The sequence below is a fragment of the Melospiza georgiana genome, chromosome 18, assembly GCF_028018845.1.
Source record: "Melospiza georgiana isolate bMelGeo1 chromosome 18, bMelGeo1.pri, whole genome shotgun sequence".
Taxonomy (NCBI): Eukaryota; Metazoa; Chordata; class Aves; order Passeriformes; family Passerellidae; genus Melospiza; species Melospiza georgiana.
The window spans coordinates 12,976,784-13,004,702 of NC_080447.1; the positions used below are offsets into that span (position 1 = coordinate 12,976,784).

The window sequence follows — 27,919 nt, forward strand, 5'->3', positions numbered from 1 at the left end:
TAGAGCATGGGTGATACTGGAGTCTGCCCTTGCCAGCTTTGAAGGGCACCCTCAGCTCAGTGTTTGTGTGGCTCCCTGCTGGGTTTCAGGTGGATAATCCAGTTTGGAGACCTGTCCCTCACTACCCTGAGTGTTTCTGTTCCCCTCATGATGCTGGATGCTTCCAGCCAGGACAGAATGTCACAAAGTCACCTGTCCCTCCAGGTTTCACTCCTGCCCTGCTTGCCTGAACTGGGGCAGCTGTTGGGCTTCCAGGATTGCAGGAATGCTCTGGTTGGGCTTCCAGGATTGCAGGAATGCTCTGGTTGGGCTTCCAGGACTGCAGGAATGCTCTGGTTGAGCTTCCAGGATTGCAGGAATGCTCTGGTTCGGCTTCCAGGATTGCAGGAATGCTCTGGTTGGGTTTCCAGGACTGCAGGAATGCTCTGGTCCCAGGGCTGGGCTGCTGGGAGCTCCCTGAGGATGCTCAGGCTGGAATTCTGCTGTGCCTGGGACATGGGGATGGTCTCAGTTCCCTGCTAGGTTCCTCTGCCTGATGCTGTTGGAGCTGTCAGACAAGAAGCTGAGTTTTAGGAGGGACAAGGCTACCCAGAATGGTGCAGAGCCTTGCTGATAGAAAGAAAATTCTTCAGAGAAATTCCACAGGCATCCCTTGTGCTGGTTAAGTGTTGGGAGCAGAGTGTGAGCTTGGCTTGTTCATTCCTTGCTGTGCCCTGTTAGCTTCCAGCAGAGCCACACAGTTTTAATTACAGATCCTGTGTCAGCAGCAACTTCCCAGCAGCATCCAGAGCTCAACCTTTGGCTGTTGGGGTATCACCAAAACCACAGCTGTGGAGCTGGCAGGCAAAAAACATTTCATTATCTCCCTTTTCACCTTCTTCTCTTTGTTCTGTAGATAAAGCTGTCCTGTGAGCCCTTGCAGGGAGATTTGTTGTTTAAATCCAGGGAGATTTGGTACAGCTGTTAAAAATTGGGAGCATCTTTCTCTTGCACAGCCCTGGCATACCTCCTGGAGCTCAAGTGTCCCTTCAGCAGTACAAAGCAGGTCTTTAAATTATAATTTGCTGCTCTTTTATGGCACTGCAGTGTTGTAGCTGCTCTGTCAGGCTGTAGAATCCAAGTCACTGAAAATCAGACTCCAGGAGTTTTAGACTGAAGCCCTTTTAAGGAACTGATGCTGCAGATTGTCTTGTCAAACTCTCTGTGTTTAGATTTGTGGTGTTAAGGAGCTGAAGCAGCTTTATCAGTCAAAAAAAAAGGAGAAATGCTATAAATAATATTTTAAAAAGAAAATCTTTCAAGATTTTTGCAAAACCTGTCATTGTGAGTGGCTGTGATACAAGAGCTGTGCTGGGCTGGTGAGTAAGGGTGGGTGATGGAGATGCCAGAATTTTCACCAGTCTGAAATTCCTATTATTCTGTTGAAATAAAAGAGGAAAATATATATTCAGAGCAGCAGCATGTGCTGGCTTGGACAAAATCCACCTGGGAGTTGGGGCCTGTGCCTCCAGAGGAGGTTGGACAGCTGAGATGGGGTCTTGCTGGCATCGTGGTAAAAACATCACTGGTTTTAGGGTAAGGAATCTCCCCTCTGATGATCTTAGCACATCCACAACAGCACTGGTGTTGCCACAAGCCTGATTTTGGGGTCAGCCATGGATCTGTCTGTGGTTCCTGCCCTGCTCTGTGTGGAACTGAGTGCCTGGGCTGGGCAGGGCTGATCACTCAAGGTTTCCATGGAGCGTGTCCTGGTGCTTTGGGATCCTGCTGCTGGCAAAAGGGACACACTGATGTTGATATGATGATGTTTGCCATCCCCTGGCTGGGTAGGTGGGTTCATTCGTCCTCTCAGTGGTATTTTGGGATATTTTTTCTTTCTGGTGTGTCCTGGCTGGGCAGCATTGCCTTGGGCTGATCACTCAGGGCTTCCATGGAGCATGTCCTGGTGCTTTGGGATCCTGCTGCTGGCAAAAAGGACACATTGATGTTGATGTGATGATGTTTGCCATCCCCTGGCTGGGTGGGTGGGTGCTTTCATCCTCCCTGTGGTATTTTGGGATATTTTTTCCCTCTGCTGTGTCCTGGCCAGGACTCTCCAAGGCTGTCATTCCCCCCAGCCTCCCATGCACAGCTCTAATTCTGGCGCTCCGAGGGCGAATCCCGGCGGGTTTTGCTCCCTCGCAGAGCTCAAAAATCCCAGAGGTTTGGCTGCCTCCACCTCTGGGTGCTCAGGTTTAACCCCCAGCCAGGTTAAACTCTCCAAACTCAGTGCTCAGGTTTAACCCCCAGCCAGGTTAAACTCTCCAAACACAGAGCTCAGGTTTAACCCCCAGCCAGGTTAAACTCTGCAAACACAGAGCTCAGGTTTAACCCCCTGCCAGGCTGAACTCTCCAAACTCAGCGCTCAGGTTTAACCCCCTGCCAGGCTGAACTCTCCAAACTCAGAGCTCAGGTTTAACCCCCAGCCAGGTTAAACTCTGCAAACTCAGCGCTCAGGTTTAACCCCCAGCCAGGTTTAACTCTCCAAACTCAGTGCTCAGGTTTAAACCCCAGCCAGGTTAAACTCTCCAAACTCAGTGCTCAGGTTTAAACCCCAGCCAGGTTAAACTCTCCAAACTCAGTGCTCAGGTTTAACCCCCAGCCAGGTTAAACTCTCCAAACTCAGAGCTCAGGTTTAACCCCCAGCCAGGTTAAACTCTCCAAACTCAGTGCTCAGGTTTAAACCCCAGCCAGGTTAAACTCTCCAAACTCAGTGCTCAGGTTTAACCCCCCCAGCCAGGTTAAACTCTCCAAACACAGCGCTCAGGTTTAACCCCCAGCCAGGCTGAACTCTCCAAACTCAGTGCTCAGGTTTAACCCCCTGCCAGGCTGAACTCTCCAAACACAGAGCTCAGGTTTAACCCCCAGCCAGGTTGAACTCTCCAAACTCAGTGCTCAGGTTTAAACCCCAGCCAGGTTAAACTCTCCAAACACAGAGCTCAGGTTTAACCCCCAGCCAGGCTGAACTCTCCAAACTCAGTGCTCAGGTTTAACCCCCAGCCAGGTTGAGCTCTCCAAACTCAGCGTTCAGGTTTAACCCCCCCAACCAGGTTAAATCTCCAAACTCAGCGCTCAGGTTTAACCCCCAGCCAGGCTGAACTCTCCAAACTCAGCGCTCAGGTTTAACCTCCCCAGCCAGGTTGAACTCTCCAAACTCAGAGCTCAGGTTTAACCCCCAGCCAGGTTAAACTCTCCAAACACAGAGCTCAGGTTTAACCCCCAGCCAGGCTGAACTCTCCAAACTCAGCGCTCCCAGTGCTGCAGGAGGGGCAGAGCTGGGATCTGCAGGATCAGGTTACTGCAGAGCCCAGTGCCAGCCTGAATGAGCGGATCCAGCTGACCACGAGGGCTCTGAAGGGCACCTCTGCTCCTTTGCCCGGCTCTGGGCACAGGAGGTTGGCTCCAGGCTGGGTCAGGTGCCTGCCTCGTGTGTGGGTGCTGATTGATAGGAGTTGATTTCCCATGGAGATTGGCTCGGGAGGGGAGCTGGGAGAGCAACATCTCTGTTTCCCTGGGTGGGAGAGTGAGGCTCTGAGTGTCTGCAGCTGATTTAGTGCAGTCACCTTGGGGACCTCTGCTTTGTGGAGGAGAGATGATTTTAGCACCTCTCTCAAGGTGGGAAGGGATCCCTCCTGGGAGCACAGTACGTGCTGCAGTGTGAAGGGATGACTTAGGAATGAAAATCGGGGCTTGATTCCTTTGGGGCCAACTCACCCCTGCAGAAAGGTTAACCACACTGTGAACTTGCCCTGTGGTGCTGAGAGACACAAACTGTCGGTCTTTAGGAGGCACTAGGAGGATTTCATCTCCTCATGTCAGGCTTGGATATGGCCCTGGCATAAATCTGTCCCACTGAGCAGGTGAGAGATGTCCTTGAGATGTTTGGGGGTTTGGAGATTTTCAGTTCCTGGTCAGGCAGAGTGGCCTCCTCTGTGTACCGAGCAGCCTCAGGAGTCAGGTTGGCAGTGGGTGTCCCTGGAGTGCTGCCCATTCTTCCCTGGCAGGGCCCATATCTCTGTCCTGTGGTGAGCTTGATCACCAACACTTTGTGAGAGCAGCTCTGGGCTGTGCCTCTGAGGCCTCCCTGCTCTGATGTTCTTGTGGAATTACGGAGTCACTGAGGTTGGAAAAACCCTCTGAGATCATTGAGGTCAACCATTAACCTGCCACTGGCAAGGCCACCACTAATCCATGTCCCCAGGTGCCACATCCACACGGCTGTTCAATCCCTGCAAGGACAGGGACTCCAGCACTGCCCTGGGCAGCTGTGCCAGTGCCTGACCACCCTTTCCAGGAAGAAATTTCCCCAAACCCCACCCTGCCCCTGCCCTGGCCCAGCCTGAGGCCGTTCCCTCTGCTCCTGTCCCTGTTCCCTGGAGCACAGCCCGACCCCCCCGGCTGTCCCCTCCTGTCAGGAGCTGTGCAGAGCCACAAGGGCCCCCTGAGCCTCCTTTGCTCCAGGCTGAGCCCCTGCCCAGCTCCCTCAGCCCCTCCTGGGGCTCCAGCCCCTGCCCAGCTCCGTTCCCTGCCCTGCACACGCTCCAGCCCCTCCAGGTCTCTCCTGTCAGGAGGGTCCCAGAGCTGCCCCAGCCCTGGAGGTGCCCCAGCAGTGCCAGCTCAGGGCACGGGCACTGCCCTGCTCCTGCTGCCACCCCAGGGCTGGCACCCACGAGGTCTGAGCACACTTTGACAAAAACAATGATGGAACAGAGAGGGTATAATGAGCCACAGAGTGCTGGACTCTGGAGGTGGGACAGCTGGGAGAAAGGAGAAGAGCAGCAGTGGAAATGAGATGAGAAAGCTGGTGTTGTGTAGTTGGAACTTTGCTTTTAGAAGCAGTGGACACGATGGGATGTGAAGGTGTAAGGAATGATGGGGTGTTGCTCCTCCAAGGGAACGAGTTCCATCTAAACACCTCAGCCTGCCCTTGTTCCTCTGAGGGCCTTTTCTATTGGATGCTGTGAAGATCCCCTGACACAGGGAAGAATGATGCTCAGAACTCTATGATATCAGAAGGCTAATTAATTACTTTACTATATTTATTCTATAACTATATTACATTAACAAGAACTATCACTAACTAACTAGAAAACCTGTGACTCTCTGCCTGGAAGTCCTGACACACACATGTGGATCCAATTGCTCAATGAATATAAAACACCATCACCAGAATCCAATCAAGCAATCACCTCGGGTAAACCATCTCCAGAACACATTCCACATGGGCACAAACACAGGAGCAGCAAATGAGATTTTGTTTTGATCATTCTTTTCTCTGCTTCTCTCAGGAGAATCCTGAGAAAGCTAAATCTCTGTTCAGAGGGCATGTGAATACCACTCCTTTTCCAGCTTTAGTGGATTGCATGTGAGTGCTGCCCACCTCAGGATGTCTCCACAGGTCTGTGCTGTGCAGGAGGGTGCCTTGGAGGTGTTCTGGGGTCAGGTACAGCAGCACTGACCCTTCCTTGTCCCTCTGTTCCCGTGCAGGACTCAGGCAGAGATGGCCCACACGTGCCGGGGCACCATCAACCTGTCCACAGCCCACATCGACACGGAGGACTCGTGCAACATCGTGCTGTCCAACGGGGGCAGGACCTACCACCTGAAAGCCAACTCGGAGGTGGAGAGGCAGCGCTGGGTCACGGCCCTGGAGCTGGCCAAGGCCAAGGCCATCCGCATGCGCAACAACCAGTCAGGTATGGGCATTTAACCGGTCAGGAAAGAGTGTTTAACTGGTCAGGAACGGGCGTTTAACCAGTCAAGTATAGGGGTTTAACCAGTCAGGAACGGGGGTTTCACCAGTCAGGTATGGGCATTTAACCGGTCAGGAAAGAGTGTTTAACTGGTCAGGAACGGGCGTTTAACCAGTCAAGTATAGGGGTTTAACCAGTCAGGAACGGTGGTTTAACCAGTCAGGAACAGGGATTCAACCAGTCAGGAACAGGGATTTAACCAGTCAGGTACGGGGCTCTCACCAGTCGGGAACAGGGGTTTAACCAGTCAGGAACGGGGGTTTAACCAGTCAGGTACTGGCATTTAACCAGCCAGGAACGGGGGTTTAACCAGTCCCATATGGGGGTTTAACCAGTCGGGTACAGGGATTTAACCAGTCAGGAACGAGTGTGTAACCAGTCAGGAACGGGGATTTAATCAGTCAGGAATGAGGGTTTAACCAGTCAGGAATGGGGGTTTAACAGTTGGGTACGGGGATTTAACCAGTCAGGAACGGGGGTTTAACTGGTCAGGAACAAGGATTTAACCAGTCAGGAATGGGGATTTAACGGGAGTTTAACCAGTCAGGTTTGTGGATTTAACCAGTCAGGTACAGGGTTTAACCAGTCGGGTACAGGGTTTAACCAGTCGGGTACAGGGGTTTAACCAGTCAGGAATGGGCGTTTAACCAGTCAGGAACGGGGGTTTAACTGGTCAGGAGCGGAGATTTAACTGGTCAGGAGCGGAGATGTACGGGGGTTTAACTAGTCAGGTACGGGCATTTAACCAGTCAGGTACGGGCATTTAACCAGTCAGGAACAGGGATTTAACTGGTCAGGCACAGGGGTTTAACCAGGCAGGAATGTGGATTTAACCATTTGGGTGCGAGGGTCTTACCAGTCAGGTACGGGGTTTAACCAGTCGGGTACAGGGATATAACCAGTCAGGTACAGGGATTTAACCAGTCAGGAACGGGCATTTAACCAGTCAGGAATGGGGATTTAACTGGTCAGGAACGTGTGTTTAACCAGTCAGGAACAGGCATTTAACCAGTCAGGAATGGGGATTTAACCAGTCAGGAACAGGTGTTTAACCGGTCAGGAACGGGGATTTAACCAGTCAGGAATGGGCATTTAACCAGTCGGGTACGGGGATTTAACTGGTCAGGAATGGGCATTTAACCAGTCAGGTATGGGGTTTAACCAGTCAGGAAGGGGCATTTAACCAGTCGGGTATGGGGCTTTAACCAGTCAGGAACAGGGGTGTAACCAGTCAGGAACAGGGGTTTAACTGGTCAGGAGCGGGGCTTTAACCAGTCAGGTACGAGGGTGTTACCAGTTGGGTACGGGGTTTAACCAGTCAGGTACAGGGATTTAACCAGTCAGGAATGGGGATTTAACCAGTCAGGTATGGGCATTTAACCAGTCAAGAGTGGGGGTTTAACCAGTCAGGAACAGCCGTTTAACTGGTCATGTATGGGGCAGACTGGGTAGCCAGAGCTCTCCAGCTCCGTGAGAGTGCCAGAGGTAGGATGGCGGGGACGGACAGACACGAGACATCTCTGAAGCCAGGTCAGGAACTTGGGGTTCATTGCAAAGGGCCTGGGTGCAGGGCCCTGCTGGGAGCTGCCAAACACAGCTGGGGCAGGGCTGAGAGAGGTAAAGAGAGTGGGAAAGAGAGAGAAGGCAAGAGTGGGGTAAAGAGGGTGAGAGAGCGACGTTCCTGTTCCAATACCATAAATCTTCTTCTCTGTTGAATATTCCAATTCTCACTAACCAATCTAGTACAAGATACAAATCCTATAGCATTTACATACAGCCTGTAAGAATCATTACATTCCCATACTATGATACATTTTAAACCCTAAAAACTCCTCTTTGGCCCCTTCTGCCAAGCTGTAGGATCTGCTCTGACCCATGGAGCTGTCTGCAAGCAGAGGGTGTTGTTCCATCAAAAGGGGATTACCTTCAGCTGGCCATGCCATTGTTTTCCAGTTGTTCAGTAACTGAGGGATCTCAAAGCTTGCTTTCATTTCAATCCCACTTACAGTTTCCATATTCTCAAAATCTTTTGCCAGGCAATCACATTTATGAGGCTTTCCTGTTCCATCTTCCTCAGCACAGCTCCTGCTGCTCTGCTCAGCTCACACGGCTCTTGTGGGTTGGCTAAATGGTGCAGAACCCACCCAGGGAGGGTTTAATGCTCAGCTGGAGGCTGCTGATGGTCTCCCAGGGACACAAAGGGTTGGACACAGCCCTGCTGCACCTCATCTCAGCTGCCTGCCAGCCCTGAGCAGGTCTTCAGAGCCCTGGGAATGGCTGGGAACTGCAGAGAGCCAGTAACAATGAGCTAAGGATGCTGCTTCTGGAAGGCAGAGTGAGGTGTCTTCCTCCTGGAGACTTTGTGTGGGAATGCTGTAAATGCTGTAAATGCTGTAAATGCTTTAAATGCTGTGCTCAGAGGGCTGAGCACCCCAGGGTGGTGTTGCACAGCTTGGGGAAGATTGGTGGGTGAGTGACACAGATATTTAGTTGGGCTGTTTCTGTGTGCATCTCTGCTTCTGTCCCTTTGTTGTGGTGTTTATTGGAGGGGGTTTGGGACAGTGACACTTTGTAAAGCTGTCAGAGCCCTGTGCCTGGTGCACAGCTCCTCCCCGGGGTGGCATTGTTCTACTCTGTAATGGGTCAGTTAGGCTTGGCAAACAGAATATTTTAGAAATACTTCAGTGATTCTGTTAGTCTGTATTTCAATGTCTATAACTCTTCTGGGATTAACATTGGGTTTTCTTCTACAAGCAAGCATAGCTCAGGCTGCAGTAAAACAGATGGAAAAGAGAAGGCTCCAGGGAGAGCTCAGAGCCCCTTGCAGGGCCTGAAGGGGCTCCAGGAGAGCTGGAGAGGGACTGGGGACAAGGGATGGAGGGACAGGACACAGGGAATGGCTCCCAGTGCCAGAGGGCAGGGATGGATGGGATATTGGGAATTGGGAATTGTTCCTTGGCAGGGTGGGCAGGCCCTGGCACAGGGTGCCCAGAGCAGCTGGGGCTGCCCCTGGATCCCTGGCAGTGCCCAAGGCCAGGCTGGACACTGGGGCTGGGAGCAGCCTGGGACAGTGGGAGGTGTCCCTGCCATGGCAGGGGGGTTGGAGTACATGATATTTAAAGTCGCAACCCAAACCATTCTGTGATTTTAAGTGCTGTGAATTTTCTGTCCCTTAAAATTCCAGCTCTGGAATATTCAAATACTGACAGAGAGCCCAGCTGATCCAGGAGAAGGGGGAAATTTCTGGGCACACTTGTTTAGGGTGGGACACTGGGACACTGTGCTGGTCCTGGCTGCATTGAGGTGTGTCTGGGGGCTCTCGAGTCCTTCAGCTGGGTGGTTGTGTGGAGACAGATCTCCTGGGGATGGGGTGTGGGAAAGGATCTTCTGGACAGGAGGGTGTGGGGAGAAAGGATCTCCTCGAGAGGTAGGTGTGGGAAAGGATCTCCTGGAGAAGCGGATGTGTGGGAAAGGATCTCCTGGAGAAGTGGATGTGTGGGAAAAGATCTCCTGGACAGGAGGGTGTAGGAAAAGATCTCCTGGAGAAGTGGATGTGTGGGAAAGGATCTCCTGGACAGGAGGGTGTGGGAAAGGATCTCCTGGAGAAGTGGATGTGTAGGAAAGGATCACTTGGACAGGAGGGTGTGGGAAAGGATCTCCTGGAGAAGTGGATGTGTGGGAAAGGATCTCTAGCAGAGGAGGATGTAGGAAAGGATCTCCTGGAGGGGTGCTGTGTGTTCTTTACCTTCCCTTGGTGACCATGGGGCTGTGGCAGTGCTGGGTCAGGGTGGGGCAGTCCCAGGGCTGTCGGCCACGCTGCCTCCCCAGTCAGGCACAGCTATTTTGGTTTGTGTCTGCCCATAAAAATAGCAACTGCAGAGGCTGGCTGTGCTGGGGCTGAGGCCCTGCTGAGCTCTGGGCTGAGGGCAGTGCTGTGGATGTGGCTGTGCTGCCCCAGGCTCTGCTGACTCAGCTGTGATCCAGGCCACAGAGCTGATGGAACAGAAAATCCACAGCAGACTCCTGCTTTTCCAGACTTTCCTGATCTCATCAAGGGGATAAGACACTCTCTAAATGGGTGCTGAATCCTGAGCACATCAGTGAATTTCTTTATGCTGTAATGTTCACCTGGCTGATGGTTTCTGCCAATTAGAGATATTTTAATTATAGTAAAGAGTGGCTGTGGGTTTGGCTTGAATCAAAATAGAATTCTTGATGTTGTGTCTCTGTGAGCACTGGGGTGGATGTTTACAAGTAAAGGGAGGAGGTTCTGGATTTGCTGTACAAGTCCCCAGTCCTTCAATCTGCTCATGTGCAGAATTGTCTGAGTTGCCTCCTGAGGGATCCCCAAAAGCTGTGTGCTCCCCAAGGGCTGGGCTCCGGTGAGTGCAAAGGGTGGTGAGCAGCTGAAGGGATTTGTGCCCTCAGGGAGGAGCATCCATGACTGGAAGGCCAGAAGGTGCAGAGAGGGTGGCAGAGGAGACAGGTAAGGTGGAGAGAAAAGCAGGTTTGTGTCTGATGCTGTCTGTCCTTCTGGGAAGGGACACAAAGAGCATCCTTGTGGCCATCTGTGCTCATGGGCACTGCCTGCTGACCTGCCTGCTTCAGAGGCCAGGGCCTGCCCACCCTGCCAGGGAACAATTCCCAATTCCCAATATCCCATCCATCCCTGCCCTCTGGCACTGGGAGCCATTCCCTGTGTCCTGTCCCTCCATCCCTTGTCCCCAGTCCCTCTCCAGCTCTCCTGGAGCCCCTTCAGGCCCTGCAAGGGGCTCTGAGCTCTCCCTGGAGCCTTCTCCTCTCCAGGTGAGCACCCCCAGCTCTCCCAGCCTGGCTCCAGCCCTTGCAGCATCTCTGGTGCCTCCTCTGGGCTCTCCCCAGCAGCTCCAGGTCCCTCCTGTGCTGGGCCCAGGGCTGGGGCAGCTCTGCAGGTGGGGCAGAGGAGCAGAATCCCCCCTGCCCTGCTGCCCACACTGGGGCTCAGCCCAGGGCTGAGGGGGTTCCAGGGCTGGGGCAGGTGCAGCCCTCACCCAGCAGCACCCCAAAGTCCTTGTCCTGTCAAAATCCCATTTTGCAGTCCTTGTCCCCAGGGCTGCTCTCCAGGAGTTCCTCTCCCATCTGTGCTCAGGGGTTGCCCTGACTGGATGCAGGACCTGGCACCTGGACTTGTTGAACCTTGTGAGGTTCTCCTGGGCCCTCCCCAGCTCTCCACCCCCTGGATGTCCCCATCCCTCTGTTGTGTCAGCTGCACTGCTCAGCCTTGAATCACCCCCAGACCTGCTGGAGCCTGGGCTGGGGTTCATTCACTGTTTCTGCAGGAGTCAGGGATCCCTCAGTGCTGCCAGAGTGTTTGAGATTTGATGGGAAATTCCACGGGTAGGAGGACTGGCAAACTGCTGCCTGTATTTTCACTGCTGGGTCACCTTTTTGGGGTGGATCAAAAGGGTCATTCCCCCTGAGCTGAACAGCTGTGGGAGTGTTTTTAACTCTGTTTTTTACTTGGCTGCTGGCTGGAGCTGTGCAGCCGCAGGGGCCATTTCACAGGACTGCTTTTCATGTCTGTTTTTAACTGCAAAACCTGTCCCCAAACCAAGTATGGGATGGGAGACTTTGCTGTTCTGTGCAAGGAGGAGCTCTGGTTTCCCCTCGGCCCACTGTGGGGTCAGGAGTATTTTGGTAATGAGCTGTGACCTGGGACATTGGTACTGAGATGTGACCTGGGCTCCCTGTCCTCATCCTGCTGCCCAGGGATGAACCTGCCCAGGGAGAGAAACCTGATCAGGGAGAGAAACCTGCCCAGGGATGAACCTGCCCAGGGATGAACCTGCCCAGGGAGAGGAACCTGTCCAGGGAGAGGAACCTGCCCAGGGATGAACCTGCCCAGGGAGAGGAACCTGCCCAGGGATGAACCTGATCAGGGAGAGAAACCTGCCCAGGGAGAGGAACCTGCCCAGGGAGAGGAACCTGCCCAGGGATGAACCTGCCCAGGGATGAACCTGCCCAGGGATGAACCTGCCCAGGGGGATGAACCTGCCCAGGCAGAGGAACCTGCCCAGGGATGAACCTGCCCAGGGATGAACCTGCCTAGGGATGAACCTGCCCAGGGATGAATCTGCCCAGGGAGAGGAACCTGCCCAGGGAGAGGAACCTGCCCAGGGATGAACCTGCCCAGGGATGAACCTGCCCAGGGATGAACCTGCCCAGGGGGATGAACCTGCCCAGGGATGAACCTGCCCAGGGGGATGAACCTGCCCAGGGATGAACCTGCCCAGGGAGAGGAACCTGCCCAGGGAGATGAACCTGCCCAGGGGGATGAACCTGCCCAGGGATGAACCTGCCCAGGGATTAGTGGCAGAAAGTGAGAGTGGAGCTGAGCTTAGCTCTCTCCTCAATTACCACATGTGCTTAATTCCTCTAAAACAGATGTAGAGTGTGACAGGAGGACAGAACAGTCCCAGACCAAGCTCTGCTCAGCCAAATGTGGCATTCTTGTTGCTAAGTGGCATTGCAAAGTGTTGTAATAAACTCAATTTATCCTCATCCATCACCTGCTTTTATCAGTACTGGCTGTGGCCCTGTGCTGTTACCTGGCCTGAAAATCAGATTTCTGTGTTCACCCTCTGTATTTGGTGACTGGGGCTGGTGGATTTTCATTAAACAAATACAAAAACAGATAGAAAACTATCCTTTTTTTTAGAGCAGTATCATGACATCCAGGAATTTGATGAGTGCTGAATATATGATGGTGTTCTTGGCTTTGTAATAAGGGAAAAGTGTGCAAGGGAAGAGTGGAATTCTGTTCCTGGTACTTTAAACACCAGGAAAACTCCCCAGAATGGACTTGAGCTGCTGGGAGAGGGAGTTGCTGACTCCTTTTGATTCCCTGCTTGGGCATCCCCAGCAGCAGAGAGGGTGAAATCTGTGTGTGATTCCAGTGTTACCCTGATGAGGAGCAGATTCTGAGCTGACAGAAAGGGATTTCGGTGTTCATGGTGCTGAAATCCAGGAGTTCACTGGACAGGTCAGTGCTGGGGTCTGTGCCAAGAACAACTCACCTGCCAGCCACTCTCTGAGGTGTCTGCTTCCTTTGGCTGAGTGCAGAAAAACTGGGAATTGATAAGCAGAGGGAAAAGAAGGAAATGCAGCTTTGCTCTGTGTGCTGCTGGCATCTCTTCCCTGAAGAAACCCTGCCAGTGACTCACAGGGTTTCCAGCAGAACTTGAAAAGGAAACCCAAACAACCGAACAGGCACAAGATTAACCAGAGAGATAAAATCATCTCTGACAAGGGAAGGAGGATAATGGAAAGTAAATTTTTCATCTTGTCGCAGACATCTTTTTATGAAAAATCCTTTCCTTAGGTTTTTTCCTCCTGAGAAGCTGGGAGGCCTCAGGAGCAAAATGTAAACATTGATTATCTGCTGTTGTGGAATGCAACAGGTGCATCTGTGATTGGTCTCATGTGGTTGTTTCTAATTAATGGCCAATCACAGTCAGCTGGCTCAGGCTCTCTGTCCGAGCCACAAGCCTTTGTTATCATTCTTTCTTTTTCTATTCTTAGCCAGCCTTCTGATGAAACCTTTTCTTCTATTCTTTTAGTACAGTTTTAATGTAATGTATATCATAAAATAATAAATCAAGCCTTCTGAAACATGGAGTCAGATCTCTGTCTGTTCCCCCATCTGAGAGCCCCTGTGAACGCCATCACATCATCTGGGGGAAGGACAGCTGAAGGTGCCACATGGATGATGGTCAGTGGTACAGGAAATGTGCTGGAGCCCCAGGAGAGGCTGAGGGGGCTGGGCAGGGGCTCAGCCTGGAGCAAAGGAGGCTCAGGGGGCCCTTGTGGCTCTGCACAGCTCCTGACAGGAGGGGACAGCCGGGGGGGTCGGGCTGTGCTCCAGGGAACAGGGAAAGGAGCAGAGGGAACGGCCTCAGGCTGGGCCAGGGGGGATTTTGGGATAATTTCTTCCTGGAGAGTGTTTTCCAGCCCTGGCACAGCTGCCCAGGGCAGTGCTGGTGTCCCCATCTCTGCAGGGATTGAACAGCTGTGTGCATGTGGCACTTGTGGGTTATTGGTGCCCTTGGTAGTGCTGGATTAATGGTTAGACTTGATCTTAGAAGTCTCTTCCAACTTTAACAATTCTGTGGCTGTCTGAGTCTAGGAAAAGTTGGGGACAAGTGCTTTTAACAAGAAAAAGGAGGGAATGATCAGCTCATAGGTTTAAATGGAGCAGGAATAATTAATATTTTGCACAACATCCAATTAAATGGTGGCACTTGCTGCCAGGAGCCAGAAAATCCAGGGAGACCGAACAGATTTGGGCACAATTTCATCCCTTGGGGTACAGGCTGTGCCTGGCTGTGTGTGGAATGTGACCTGGGGGGTCCTTGTGCAGCACAGCTCTGACAGTGCAGGATCAGTGCCCAGAGGAACCAGAGCCTGTGCCCTGTCCCAGTATCCTGTTTCCAAAATGCCAATTGCAGTTTGCCTGCTGGGGAAGAGATGGAATTTCCTGGGGTTTTAGGCTGACCTTGTGTGACCATCCTGGGGAGGATTCACTTTGCAACCAACACCCTGTGGTGTGGGACAGTGGGGGTTGATTACCTGGCTTACCTGGTTATCCTTCCTGCATTAATCCATTGTTTTCTTCTTGAAAAACAGGGAGAGATTGCTCCTGGGGGCTCTCTGTGCCCTGCAGGAGGGTGGGAGCTCTGAGCAGAGAGGAGGAGGAGTGGAAGAGGGCTGGTGATGCCCTCAGCTCTGGTCCTGGGGTGGATTCCTGTTGCAGGAGAGTGGAAAGGGCCAATCCATCTCTGCAGAGGGACACTGGAGCTGTGGGGATCCCACTGCAGGGCTGGGGTGCAGCTGGGTGGGTGGAAGCAGCTCAGGCCAGCAGGGAGTTCCCCTTCAGCATCCCAGATCCCGTTAAAAACTAGCCATAATTAATTATTCCTCAGCTTTCCCTTTAATCACTCCACTGCTAATGTCACTTGTGTTGCTCTGCTCATTTTGGCTGTTTTTTGTCCTTTTTCCAAGGCAGGGGTTTGTTTGCAAAAGCCATTTTGAGTTGGGCCTGTGACACTGCAAAGCATCTGGCACCTTCCCTGTCCCATGCCATGAATTATCCCCTTGTTGCTCCCCAGGGCCTCACAGAAGCTCCTGGCCAGGTGGCCTTGGCTTGTGGCAGGACAGGACAATTGCTGTCATTGTTGTCCCAGCTCATGTGTGGCTGTAACAGCCCAGCCATTCCCAGCTCTTGGACAGCAGCATTTCCCCTCCTCCCTGTGAGATTCCCATCTCTGTGAGCTGTTTCCCTCGTGCCTGGCTGTCACCTTGCTCTTCTAATTGTGTTTTTATCCCTGGAGTCTGGATTTCCCCAGGACAGCCAGCTGTTGGTAACCGTGCCAGGAGCTGCTGCTGTGGGAAATAGAGCTGACAGTGCTGCTGATGGACTTGTTTGCTTGGATTTCCCATTCCTAATGATTCCTGTCTCCTCTCAGTGCCTTCTGCTCTCACTCGTGCTCCTCCTGCAGCTGGCAGGATGCTCTGGCTCCCCATTCTCCTCATGGATTGGGGTGGGTTGGTCCATCTCAGCCACCCCAGGGAGCTGCAGGCAGCACTTCAGCTCCTCCTGCCACAGCCTCAGGGATGCTGGGGGGCAGGAAGGGTTTGCAGAGGGGTCTGGACAGGCTGGATCCATGGGAACTGTGCTAGGGAGAGGGACTTTGGACAAAGTGACAGGTTAGGTGGGACTCTGAGAAGGAATTGTTCCTGTAAGTGTGCTCAGGCCCTGGCACAGGGTGCCCAGAGCAGCTGTGGCTGCCCCTGGATCCCTGGCAGTGCCCAAGGCCAGGCTGATGGAGCTTGGAGCACCCTGGTCTTATGAAAGGTGTCCCTGCCCATGGCAGGGGTTGGGAATGGATGAGCTTTAAGGTCCTTTCCCACCCCAAACCAGTGTAGGGTTCTTTTACCTCCACAGCCTCCAACTGCTCCCTTCTCCTGGCTGGTGCTGCAAACACGAGGAGGATGGGAGGAATCTTTGGATTTTTCTATTTCACAAGCCAGGAACCACTTCCCTCCCCTCCCTCCCCCGCCTTGTTATTTTTCTAATCTGTTTTTAATTCCCTTGCTGCTGTTTTCCCCTCCACTTGCATGTGGGGATGGAGCAGCCCCAGACTGAGCTCCCTCCTGGCTGTGCTGCTGCTCTCCCTGATCCCAGGTACCAGAGCACATCCACTGCTGTTGTTGTGCAGATGTAATCCACGATAATCACTGGCAGCCAAGGAACCCAGAAAACAGTACTTACATAACAGCAGGAATTAAACATTCCAGCAGGGGCTCAGAGCAGCCTGCAGTATTTAGGCCATTCCTGCTGCTCCTGCCTCATCCTCCAGAGTGAGAGCAGAGCTGTGGCTGCTCCTCAGCTCTGCCTGGTGCCCATGGTCAGTGGGAGCTGTGCCTGCCCATGGCAGGGGCTGGAACAAGATGAGCTTTAAGGTTCTTACCAACCTAAACTATTCCATGATTGTCTGACAGGACACAGGGAATGGCTCCCTCTGCCAGGGGGCAGGGATGGATGGGATATTGGGAATTGCTCCCTGGCAGGGTGGGCAGGCCCTGGCACAGGGTGCCCAGAGCAGCTGGGGCTGCCCCTGGATCCCTGGCAGTGCCCAAGGCCAGGCTGGACACTGGGGCTGGAGCAGCCTGGGACAGTGGGAGGTGTCCCTGCCATGGCAGGGGTGGCACTGGATGGGCTTTGAGTTCCCTTTCCACCCAATCCTGCCTGTGGGAACTGGGAGGGTGGGCAAAATCCAGGGGCTAAAGTGTCCACAGGTCTCAGTTCACTCCCTGGAAAGCTGGAGAGCAGATTCTTCTCCAGCAAAAATGGGAGGGAGAGGGATCAATTCCTATGGTGAGGATTATGCTACTCCTGGAGTTGACAAATAGCAGGGAAAACTGCTCATGGCAGGGGAACTGGATGAGCTTTGAGTTCCCTTTCCACCCAAACTATTCTGGGATTCTGTAACTCTGAAGTGAGATGGGAATTGATGTCACAGCTCCTGCTGCTCCAGTGCTGCTCTTACCCTGCCCAAGGGGCACATCCCCCTGCCTGCCCTGCCCTGTGCCACTGCCCAGGGCACCCTCTGCTCCCTCCTCTGGGCAGTCACCCCATCCTTTCCCACTCCTGGCAGCCTCTGGGAATGTCCATGGGCTCCTGCAGTCCCTCAGCAGGGCTGGCACTCAGCTCAGCGTGCAAGCCAGGCCGTGGGGCAGTTTCTCAGTGGAGGTTTTTGGGCTCCTGTGTTCTCAGCATTCCAGCTGGGGCTGCAGCAGGAACCCCATTTAATAGCCCCAGGAATGTGACAGAGCAGGGGGGAGGCTCGGGGAGGGCTGGCACAGCAGGAGCAGGGCTGGGCTGGGCAGGAGGCTCCGTGCCCACGCCAGAGCTGGGAGATGCTCCTGCCGGAGGAGGGGGTGGGATGTGCAGCACGAGGGTTCTGGGGGAGGTTTACATTGGATACTGGGAAAATTCCTTCAGGAAAGGCTGCTCAGGCTTTGGAACAGGCTGCCCAGATGGCGGAGTCCCCATTCCTGGGGGATTTAACAGCAGTGGGGATGTGGCACTTGGGTGTGTGGGTGGCCTTGGCAGGGCCGGGGACAGCTGGACTCGAGGAGCTCAGAGGGCTTTTCCAACCTGAGTGATTCCACAATCCTCTGAGCTCTGCTGGCACACCAGGGCCCTTCTTTCCTCACCAGGGTTGTGGGAATCCACAAAATCAGAGGGTTTTAGGAAAGCTGCAAAGGCAGGCCCCAGAGACAGCAGAACTGTGATTGGAGCTAAGCAGCAGCCATGAGATTGGTCAGCAGAAAAATTATTTAAACTGTACAAAAGCAAAGACAAATGGACCAATGATCTGTGTATTAATGCTGGTCTAGAATAACTCTCTAAGCTACAGAAAAGTTTATCTAGCAAAATATTAAGAAGGTTGAAGCTTAATAAAAAATGGAGCTCTGTGCATTGTGTTTTAAGGCTTACAAGTAAGTATTATATTCAAAAGAAGCAAACATTATTTAACCAAAGGTACCTGTGCTTATAGTGATTGGATAGAACTACTGTCAATATAGAATATATACTATACAGATGTAAATACTGTCAATGTGCTTTTGCTTTGTGTGATTGGTCAAAAAACTTATAAAGTGGGTTGTAACATTAAATTCTTAGTCTGCTGCCTGGGATGTGAGCTGGTGGCCTCTTCCCATTGTCATCACCATGGAATGAGACTGATGCTGGAGAATCAAACAGCTCAAGGCAGGTTCTACAGCAGCCCCGTCCTGTTTGTGATTTGTACAGAGCCCCCAGCCAGTGTCAAGGGTGACCTGGGACAGCTGTGGTGAAGGAAAGGCCCTGTTTTGGCTGAGCTGCTGCAGGAGGAGTTTGGTGCAGGAACACTGGGAGGAGAAATCCTTCTGGCCCTTGCTCAGCCCTGCCTGTGGGAGCTGGGAGGGCAAAACCCAGAGGGTAAAGTGTCCTGTTGTACACACAGGGCTCAGTTCACTCCTTGGCAAGCTGGAGAGCAGATTCTTCTCCAGCAAAAATGGGAGGGAGAGAGATAAATTCTTATGGTGAGGGTTATGTTACTGCTGGAGTTGACAAATAGCAGGGAAAAACTGGTTATAAATTGATAGAGAGGTAAATACCAGGGCAGAATGGTCTCTGCTGTGCCATGTTTGTAGGTACCACAAATCCATTCTTGTTTCCAAAAATGCTGAGGATTGTGTTACTGGATTGTGTTTCTCCCACGCCCATCTCCTGTGTTTCTCTAAATCTGGTTTTCCCCTCATTTAATTATTTATGGCCCTTTCCCCCTGTGCCATGGACAAACTATGTGAGCGTGTGGCCTGAGTGAGGGGATTTCCCTCATTCCATGTTTCCCAGCTGTTTATTAGTCTGTGTTTCCTTTCTCTCATTCCCAGTGCCTTTTTTTGTTGCTTCCACACAATCTCCTCCCTTCCACGCATCTTTTTGAGGAAAGAATTTCCCAAGGTCACTTGGCAAAGCTGCAAAGCCCAAACCAGTGACCCCTGGGCAGCTGTGCCCACATTTCACCTGAACTCAGGGCTGATTATTTCCCTTGGGGAATTGCAGGTGGTGCTTTGTGACTGCAGCCACAGGGGTTGGAACAGCTTTGCAGGGTCACAGAACCATGGAATGGTTTGGGTTGAAGGGACCTTAAACTCAGCTTTTCCCACCCCTTTATCTAAGAGGGCAGAAATCCCATTGCCAGTGCCCACAAGGAGGGAACATCTGCACTGAGTGAAAAGTGAAAAGTTCAAGTGAAAAGTTCCCAAAATGACAAACCCAGTCAATGTTAGCAAGTGAAGCTGGGAAGGAACAACAAGGATCATCCTTCCCACTCGTGCACCCACGCAGGGAAGGGGATTTTCAGGATCCCAGGGAATGCACAGTGCTTGCCTGGCAGGGAACCAGGAGAGAAGACACCCTTGGTGACAGGGTTTTGGTGTTTGAGCAAGAAAACACTTTTCTATACTACAAACTCGTTATTTTTCACAACAGGCGAAAAAATGTGGTTTCCCTAAGTACCAGTGACACACCAGGTTTAGCTTGGGAAGACTTTCAAAAATATTTGTGCTAAAAATAATGTCAAAACTTTCAAGCACTTCTAGTGCTGTCTAAAATGGGAGCATGCATTGGATTTATATGCTCAAACTAAGATTCATTTTTCTGGGAAAATGGCACAATGAAGGGACTGGACACAGAGATAAAGCAAAACTTTATCCCCTGGGAGCAGGAAAGATGGAGAGGGACTGGGGACAAGGGCTGGAGGGACAGGACACAGGGAATGGCTCCCACTGCCAGAGGGCAGGGATGGATGGGATATTGGGAATGAGGAATTGGATGGAGCTTGGAGCACCCTGGGATGGTGGAAGGTGTCCCTGCCATGGGAGGGACAGTTCCGGCACAGGGAATGTGCTGTCCTCATGGAGATGGAGCTGCAGGAAGGGGACAAAGCCAGGTCCTTGCTCACCCTGGCTCTTGAGCCCTGAGCTCTTCTCTCATTCCTGAACAGGCTCTGGTTACTGATTTTTAAGGCAAGTTTCACCTGTAAGTAGTTTTTAATGCCACATTTAGCAGCACAACAGGGATTTTCATACAATTGGGAGCAGCAAGGGGGAGATTCCCAGCTCAGGAACCAGTTCAGGATCTCACTGTTGCTGTCAGTCATTCAGGATTCCCACGGGTTTTTTGCTTTACCTGGCACAGATAAAGGCTCTTGGAGGTAAATCAGATTTGAACTGTGAAAACAATAACAGTCCTTGCTAATTAGAAATGAGTCACTGAGTGAAAAGTGATCCTTCAGTGGGTCTGAAGGCACCTCTGGAGGGTTGGGCTGGGCAGAGGTGGGGCTGGCAGGGCTGCTGGGCACTGAGGAGTGAGGGACTGGCAGGAAACCTCGTGGTGTTTGTGTCTAATGAAGGCCAACAGCTCCTGCCCCTGGCCACAGAGGGGAAATGGGATTTGGGTTGGTGGTGGGCTGCAACAGCTCTGTGCAGCCCTGGCAGGGCACAGGGAGTCCCTCAGGGCTCTCCCTGCACACGAAGGAGTTTGGGTGGATGTTCATTTGTTACTCAGGTAGCAGGGAGTTGCTGGGACTCACAGCTTGAGGGAACACCTGCAGAGCCATGTGTGCCTTCCATCCATCCATCCATCCATCCATCCATCCATCCATCATCCATCCATCCATCCATCCATCCATCCATCCATCCATCCATCCATCCATCATCCATCCATCCATCCATCCATCCATCCATCCATCCATCCATCCATCATCCATCCATCCATCCATCCATCCATCCATCCATCCATCCATCATCCATCCATCCATCCATCCATCCATCCATCCATCCATCCATCCATCCATCATCCATCCATCCATCATCCATCCATCCATCCATCCATCCATCCATCCATCCATCCATCCATCCATCCATCCATCCATCCATCCATCCATCCCCTTGGGATTTCTGACATCCCTCTGCACAAGGAGCTTGGGATACCTGAGCACACTGTAGTCACAGCATCACAGAATTGTGGAGGTTGGGAAAGCCCTCAGAGATCACCCAAATCTCTCTATTCCCCAGCCCTGCCAAGGCCACCACTGTCCCCAAGTGCCACATCCACACAGCTGTTAAATACCTACAGGGCTGGGAGCTTCCCCACTGCTCTGGGCAGCTGTGCCAGGCCTGGACAGCCCTTTCCATGAAGGAATTGCCCCAAAATCCCCCCTGGCCCAGCCTGAGGCCGTTCCCTCTGCTCCTGTCCCTGTTCCCTGGAGCACAGCCCGACCCCCCCGGCTGTCCCCTCCTGTCAGGAGCTGTGCAGAGCCACAAGGGCCCCCTGAGCCTCCTTTGCTCCAGGCTGAGCCCCTGCCCAGCTCCCTCAGCCTCTCCTGGGGCTCCAGCCCCTTCCCAGCTCCGTTCCCTGCCCTGCACACGCTCCAGCCCCTCCAGGTCTCTCCTGTCAGGAGGGTCCCAGAGCTGCCCCAGCCCTGGAGGTGCCCCAGCAGTGCCAGCTCAGGGCACGGGCACTGCCCTGCTCCTGCTGCCACCCCAGGGTGACACAGCCCAGCTGTCCTTGGCCTCTGGGCACACCTGGGCACACCTGGGCTCTGTCCAGCCCCCCCGGTCCCTTTCTGCCGGCGCTCTGCAGGCGCTGTTCTCTCCCCGCTCCCATCCCATGCAGCAGGAGCAGGTTGCCCCCTCCTGGCTCGCTGCTTCCCTGCATTCCTGGCTGCCCGTGGAGCTCCGTGTGCTTCCAGCTCTCCCAGCTCTTGCATAAGCCCTGGCCCTGCAGAGAGCCCGGCTTTGGAGGTTATTCACTGCCTGTGCTTGCTTTGCAGCTGGCATTAATGGATGTCTGGGAAAAGAGGGATTTGCCAGGCAGACCTTGTTTGGGCCCTCCAGTAGGGCAGGAGAGCCGCTTTTCCATGGGGAACAGCTGCTCCTCTGTCCTGGATTCCTGCCCCTTTCCCAGCCCCAGGCTGCTCCCAGCTCGTGGGGAGCCCAAACTCCCCCTGCCCCCGCATTCCCGGCTGGAAGTGGCACAGCTGGGCTGTGCTGGCACCTTGTGGTGCCTCTGCTCCTCCTGCAGCTCCTCCCAGTGCTGCAGTCTGATCCCAGCAGAGGCTCCACCGGGGCGTTTCCCCAGATCCACATTGGAATTCAGAATTCTAGTGGAGTTTAGTAAATTTAAATCCTAAATTTAATCCAAATGTTAGCAATTTTTAAGCTAAAATTGTCACTCTAGGTAGTGAAGATCAGCTTGAGGATACAATGCCACTTTTATTCTGCTCAGCTTTTTATTTTATTTGAGGAAATTTTTTTTGAGGGAAATCTCCCTTGCCTCCTCCATTGGCTCCATTGCTGAGGGGGGGATGGGATTCATGGAATATGTTTGATGCAGTTTCTGGAAGATGAATGGTCTGGTGTTTTGGGAGATGCACGGTGTGGGAGTGTGTTGTGGGATGCTGTGTGTGCCAGGAGGGGATGGATGGATGGATGGATGGATGGATGGATGGATGGATGATGGATGGATGATGGATGGATGGATGGATGGATGGATGGATGGATGGATGGATGATGGATGGATGGATGGATGGATGGATGGATGGATGGATTATGGATGGATGGATGGATGGATGGATGATGGATGGATGATGGATGGATGGATGGATGGATGGATGATGGATGGATGATGGATGGATGGATGGATGGATGGATGGATGGATGGATGGATGGATGATGATGGATGGATGGATGGATGATGGATGGATGGATGGATGGATGATGGATGGATGGATGATGGATGGATGGATGGATGGATGGATGGATGGATGGATGGATGGATGGATGATGGATGGATGGATGGATGGATGGATGGATGGATGGATGGATGGATGGTCTCCTCCTGGGTCCCCTCATTCCCACTGTGTTTCTTTCCTTGTGCCTTTCCTGGCCCCTCACCAGCCCTGGGTACTCCACACCCTCACTCCTCTTCCCTCCTGATTCCCCTCCTGAGTTTCAGTTGCTCAGCAAGAAGTAACATCACAATTCCAGCCTTTCCCTTGGAAAGAAAGGAGAAAGCTCATCCTGAATTTCCCAGGGAAGTCAGGGAGCCTTTCCCAGGCACCTTCTGCTGTTCTTGGGACCCAGGTAGCTCTGGATTTGCAGCAGAATGAGCTAAATGCAGGGCTAAACCTGCAATCTGTTGATGAACAGGGAACTTGAGGGCTGATTGCCAAATGTTCAGATGAGTGACTGGGGCTGTGACTTAAATATTGGCAGGAGGAGGCTGGGGGCAGCTGGCAGAAAAAACAGAGTTTCTGCTCTTCAGCTTTTCTGCAGAGCAGAAGCTTTTGCTGGGAGTTCTGCTGGGGGTCTTGGCCTGCTGGGCTGAGGATAGTTGGTGCCCTGGCTGGGCTCAGCAGCCTGTCCTGCAGGAAGCTGCCTTGGGACAAGTGTGAGCAGGGATCCAGCTCCAGCCTCCCCCAGGAGCTGCTGGAAGTGGAACACAAACCCAGCATGGAGGGCAGAGCCCCTTCTGAAGGATGGATGCAGCAGCAGAGCTGCCTTTTCCCATGGAAATGACTTCTTGTGGTGCTGTAATAACATCATGTTGGCAGGCATGCTGCTCCTGGAGATGGATAACCAGGGAGTTTTGACCTCAGTTATTAGATTTGTAGCTTCAACTAAAAATTTAGCTCTAAGGAGTGTTTCCAATTTAAAATGAGTCTCCTCAGGGAGCAGCTCTCCCTCTGGCAGTAGCTCATTCACGAGGAACTCAAATATTAATTTATAGTTAAAGCTGGGCAGGGGAAGGGAAAACAAAGAGGGCTGAAAGCATGACAAGATGATAAACACCCAGTTTGGGATTCTCCCTGAAATGTGCTGCTGGGAGCTTAAACTGCTGCCAGAGTCTCCCTGAGGGGTGTGGTGGGTGCTGGGTTTAGGAGCACAGTGGTGACAGTGGCACACTGGGTTATCCCTCAGCTCCTGACAGGATGGAGGGAGGGAGGGCTGAACCCTTGGATGGTGTTCACAGGGGTCTGAGGATGAGGGAAGAGATGAGGATCTGACTCCATGTTTCCAAAGGCTTGATTTATTTTTTAATGATATATATTACATTAAAACTATGCTAAAAGAATAGAAGAAAGGATTTCATCAGAAGGCTGGCTAAGAATAGAAAAAGAAAAAAATTATAACAAAGGCTTGTGGCTCGAACAGAGAGTCCGAGCCAGCTGACTGTGATTGGCCATTAATTAGAAACAACCACATGAGACCAATCCCAGATGCACCTGTTGCATTCCACAGCAGCAGATAACCATTGTTTACATTTTGTTCCTGAGGCCTTTCAGCTTCTTAGGAGGAAAAATCCTAAGGAAAGGATTTTCCATAAAAGATGTCTGCAACACCCTTGGATGGTGTAAGGTGCTGACACTGACTTGGGAGAGGATGGATGGATGGAGGGGTACAAAAGCTGTTAATCCTTTTTAAACGGGGTCCTGGGTGCTGCAGGTGGAGGTTTTCCCTTTACTTTTTACTATGTAAAGCCTTGGAGGTTGGTGTATGAGGAGGAAGTTCAGGCTGGACATCAGGAAGAATTCCCTTCATGGAAAGCATTGTTAGACACTGGCAGGGGCTGCCCAGGGAGGTTTGGAGTGTCCAGGGAGTGACTGGAGGTGGCACTCAGGGCTCAGGGCTGGGGATGGGGCACAGATGGGACTCCATGGAGGTGGCACTCAGGGCTCTGGGCTGGGGACACGCTGGGGATGGGGCCTGGAGTGTCCAGGGAGTGACTGGAGGTGGCACTCAGGGCTCAGGGCTGGGGATGGGGCACAGATGGGACTCCATGGAGGTGGCACTCAAAACTCTTTGCTGGGGACAGGCTGGGGATGAGGCACAGCTGGGCCTCCATGGGTTGAGAGGGCTTTTCCAGCCTCAGGGATGCTGGTTTGTGTGGTGGGGAGGAGGCTGCTGCTCGCAGTGCTGCCGGCTCTGAGCTGTGAGCTGCACTCAGTGCTGCCTTTCCCAGAGCTGGTGCAGGCTGTGCCTGTTCCTGGCAGGGTTCCCTGCTGGAGGGTACAGCCTGTTCAGTGCAGTGCTGCCATCCCAGGGCTCTCACTCACCTGGGTGCTGCGTGGGGAGCGGTGGAGAGGGGCTGGGTGTGATTCCTGCAGCCTGCAGGGAGTGAGGGACTCTGAGGATTTCTGTCCCTGCTGTGCCTCTGAAATTCCCAGCTAAGCCACTTCTCCTTCAAGGCAAAGGTCCCTCCCTTCCCTCCCTGCCCTGGGCAGCATTTTCCTGCTCCCTGTCCCTCCTTGGCATCTGGTCGGTAAGCCGTGCAGAAGAAATGTGCTGGAGGGTGAATGTCTGGCTTTAAACGAGGAAAGGAGTAAAAAAACCCTCAAATTCCCTCCAGGTTCTGCCTCTGCTGTCCAGCCCCTGGAATGAACCAAGTTGCTCCAGTCTGGGAGCAGAACTGCTGGGTGTGATGGAAAACTCACATGTGAGCCCTTCCAACTGCCTGTTTACACTAAAACAAGGATATTTTGGTTATTCCACTGGTCTCCTTTTGGAGGGTGAATTGTGTGACTGAAGAATCCAGGATTTCCATACACAAACCCACCATGGCATTCAGTGTCACCAAGGTGGGGCAGGTGGGGGAGTTCCTTGCACTCCAGCAGCATTTTTGAGAGGAATAAAATAAATGGAGTCAGGAACAAGTGTTAAAAAGAGCCAGTTGTTGGGCAGAGCTGTGGAAGAGCCTCTGGGGAGCTGTTCCTTGGTGGCTGGCCTTGGAGCACTCTGGGTTCTGGGCATCCCTGGGTTGAGATGTGCAGCCTGGAGATGGATTTGAGCTGCTCAGGATGTGCAGTGGTGTTTCCTGGTGATATCCAGGGGCTGGAGCTCTTCTCAGTCAGGAATGAAAATCTCCCCGTTATAACTGGTAGGTTTTTTTCCTTTACTTTTTACAATATAAATAATATTTTCTTTGATTCACACAGGGCAAAAGAGAAGATCCAGTGTTATCTCTTTGCCCAGGGAAGGTTTAAAGTTGAATTGTTTCCTTTTGGAAATCCTAAAAGTTTTCTGACAATGTAGGCACAGGGAGATTGGCTTTTCCTGGGAGGGAGGAGAGGACCAGGAAGGGAGAAGAGGCCCTGGCAGAGGTGCCCAGAGTGTTTGTGCCATCCCTTGGATCCCTGGCAGTGCCCAAGGCCAGGCTGGACTTGGGGCTGGGAGCAGCCTGGGACAGTGGGAGGTGTCCCTGCCATGGCAGGGGTGGCGCTGGATGAGTTTTAAGGTCCCTTCCCACCCCAAACCATGATTCTGTGATATTTCACACATGTTCACTTCACTCCCGTGTGTGTGAATTTATGTGGGGTGGTTTTGGGCATCATACTTTAAACAGGCAGCAGGAATTTGGGGAGTGAGGGACACCCACCCCTCTAGAAAACATTGAAAATAATCAAATCTTATTAAAAGCAGCAGAGGATGAAGATGTGTTGAGTGTTTCCAATACAATGAAGGTTTTTGCAGAGGGAAGTGGCCACTTCTCCTTTGTGTCTGCAGGGGGCAGAGACAGTCCCTGCAGTCGGAGCAGGGAGATAATTTGAGGGTTGGGAATAGAGTAACTCTGCTTAAAAACCACAACAATCCCAAAGCAGGAACGCCTGGAATTAGCACAATTGTTTTATTTTATAATATTTGGTCATTTACCAGAAGAATGTTTCAAGGCAATACTGGAAAGAGTATTTCAAGGCAATATTAGATTATATACAGTAAATGACTATATTTAATATCCCATCATTAGTGTATCATAAGGTATCTCAGTGCAGGCACAAGTCCCCAGAATTTTTTTAGGTGGTTTTATCACCATAAAATTGAAATTGGGCAAGGAATGTCTGTGTCACCCTTGACATGCAGCTCTGCCCAGAAGAGACCCCCAAAAGGGGCTGGTTTGGGGCTTTTCCACTGGAAAGGTGAAATTTCCCAAGTTTCTGTTTATTCTGCGCCTGTTCTCCACGTGCTGGGGCAGCGCAGCTGCTGTGGGTGAGGTGAGGAGAGGGAGGAGGAGGAGGAGGAGGAAGGGAAGGAGGAGGAGGAGGCACTGGCAGCCCTGAGCAGGGAGTGAGAGCTGCGGAGAGGGGCAGGGATGAGGATATGGAGCCTGCGGAGAGCAGCCCGGGGCAAGGCTGGGCCGGGCTCGGGGCCATCCGGGGCTGCTCCTGCACCTCCTGTCCCTGTCCCTGTCCCTGCCCCTGTCCCTGCAGCCCCTCCCGAGCGCTGGATGAGGAAGAGGTGCTGTGGCAAACGCAGTATGTAATGCCCTAACCCCCCTGGGGCTGAGCGCTGCGGGGCAGGGGTGGGTTTGAGGGCTCCTTTGGGGTCTGCACTGGGTTTGAGGTGTTTGGGAGAGCCCCTGGGGCTGGTGAGACGCTTGGATTGATTATAAATGGGTAAAGTGAGGGGTGTTTCCTTATGTGGGGGTCCCCAGAGGGTCCCTGTGTGGGGCAGCCCTTCATGCCACCCTGCCCCGTGTCAGGCTGGAGAAACCCCCAAGCCTGGAATAAAATGGGATTTAAGGTCCCTTCCCACCCAGGGAACCTCGGGACCAGGGAGAAGTTATTGTAACTGCTCCAGATAAAGCATTTCCAATCGGTTTTAATGGAGGGGCTGGAGTTGGAGGTGGTTTGGTCCCACTAATCCTGGCAGGGCTTTGTAGCAGTCACCTGATGTTTGTCTCAGTGGGTTTGGGAGGTGGATGTGGCAGAGCTGTAAAGATAGCAGAAAATTAGGGATTATGGAGGCTTTCAAGATTAACTGGATAATGATAAAGGAGATACCAGGCTGAGGAGGGCAGCTGGGAGTGTTGTTGGGAATGCTCGGGAATGGGAAAAGAGAATTCTTGAAGTTCTGCAGTTTGTTTTGGAATTTCATCAAACTTGGAAAAGAAGTCAGACTAAGCCCAAACTGCAGCTATCCTCTGACCTACCCACCTCGTCTTCTTCCAGGCAAAATATTTGAAAGGTAGAAGTTGCATT

The 27,919-nt window shown here is 52.5% G+C and overlaps 1 protein-coding gene across 5 annotated transcripts in view; it reads left to right on the forward strand.

The window, feature by feature from the left end:
- Positions 1 to 27,919, forward strand: part of OSBP2 (oxysterol binding protein 2) — a 112,127-nt gene that overhangs the window by 23,966 nt on the left and 60,242 nt on the right. For all 5 annotated transcript variants that reach the window (XM_058036694.1, XM_058036696.1, XM_058036700.1 and 2 more), the window contains one exon: positions 5,527 to 5,735. In XM_058036694.1, the coding sequence (XP_057892677.1) occupies positions 5,527 to 5,735 (209 nt within the window). The remainder of the gene's footprint in view (positions 1 to 5,526; positions 5,736 to 27,919) is intronic.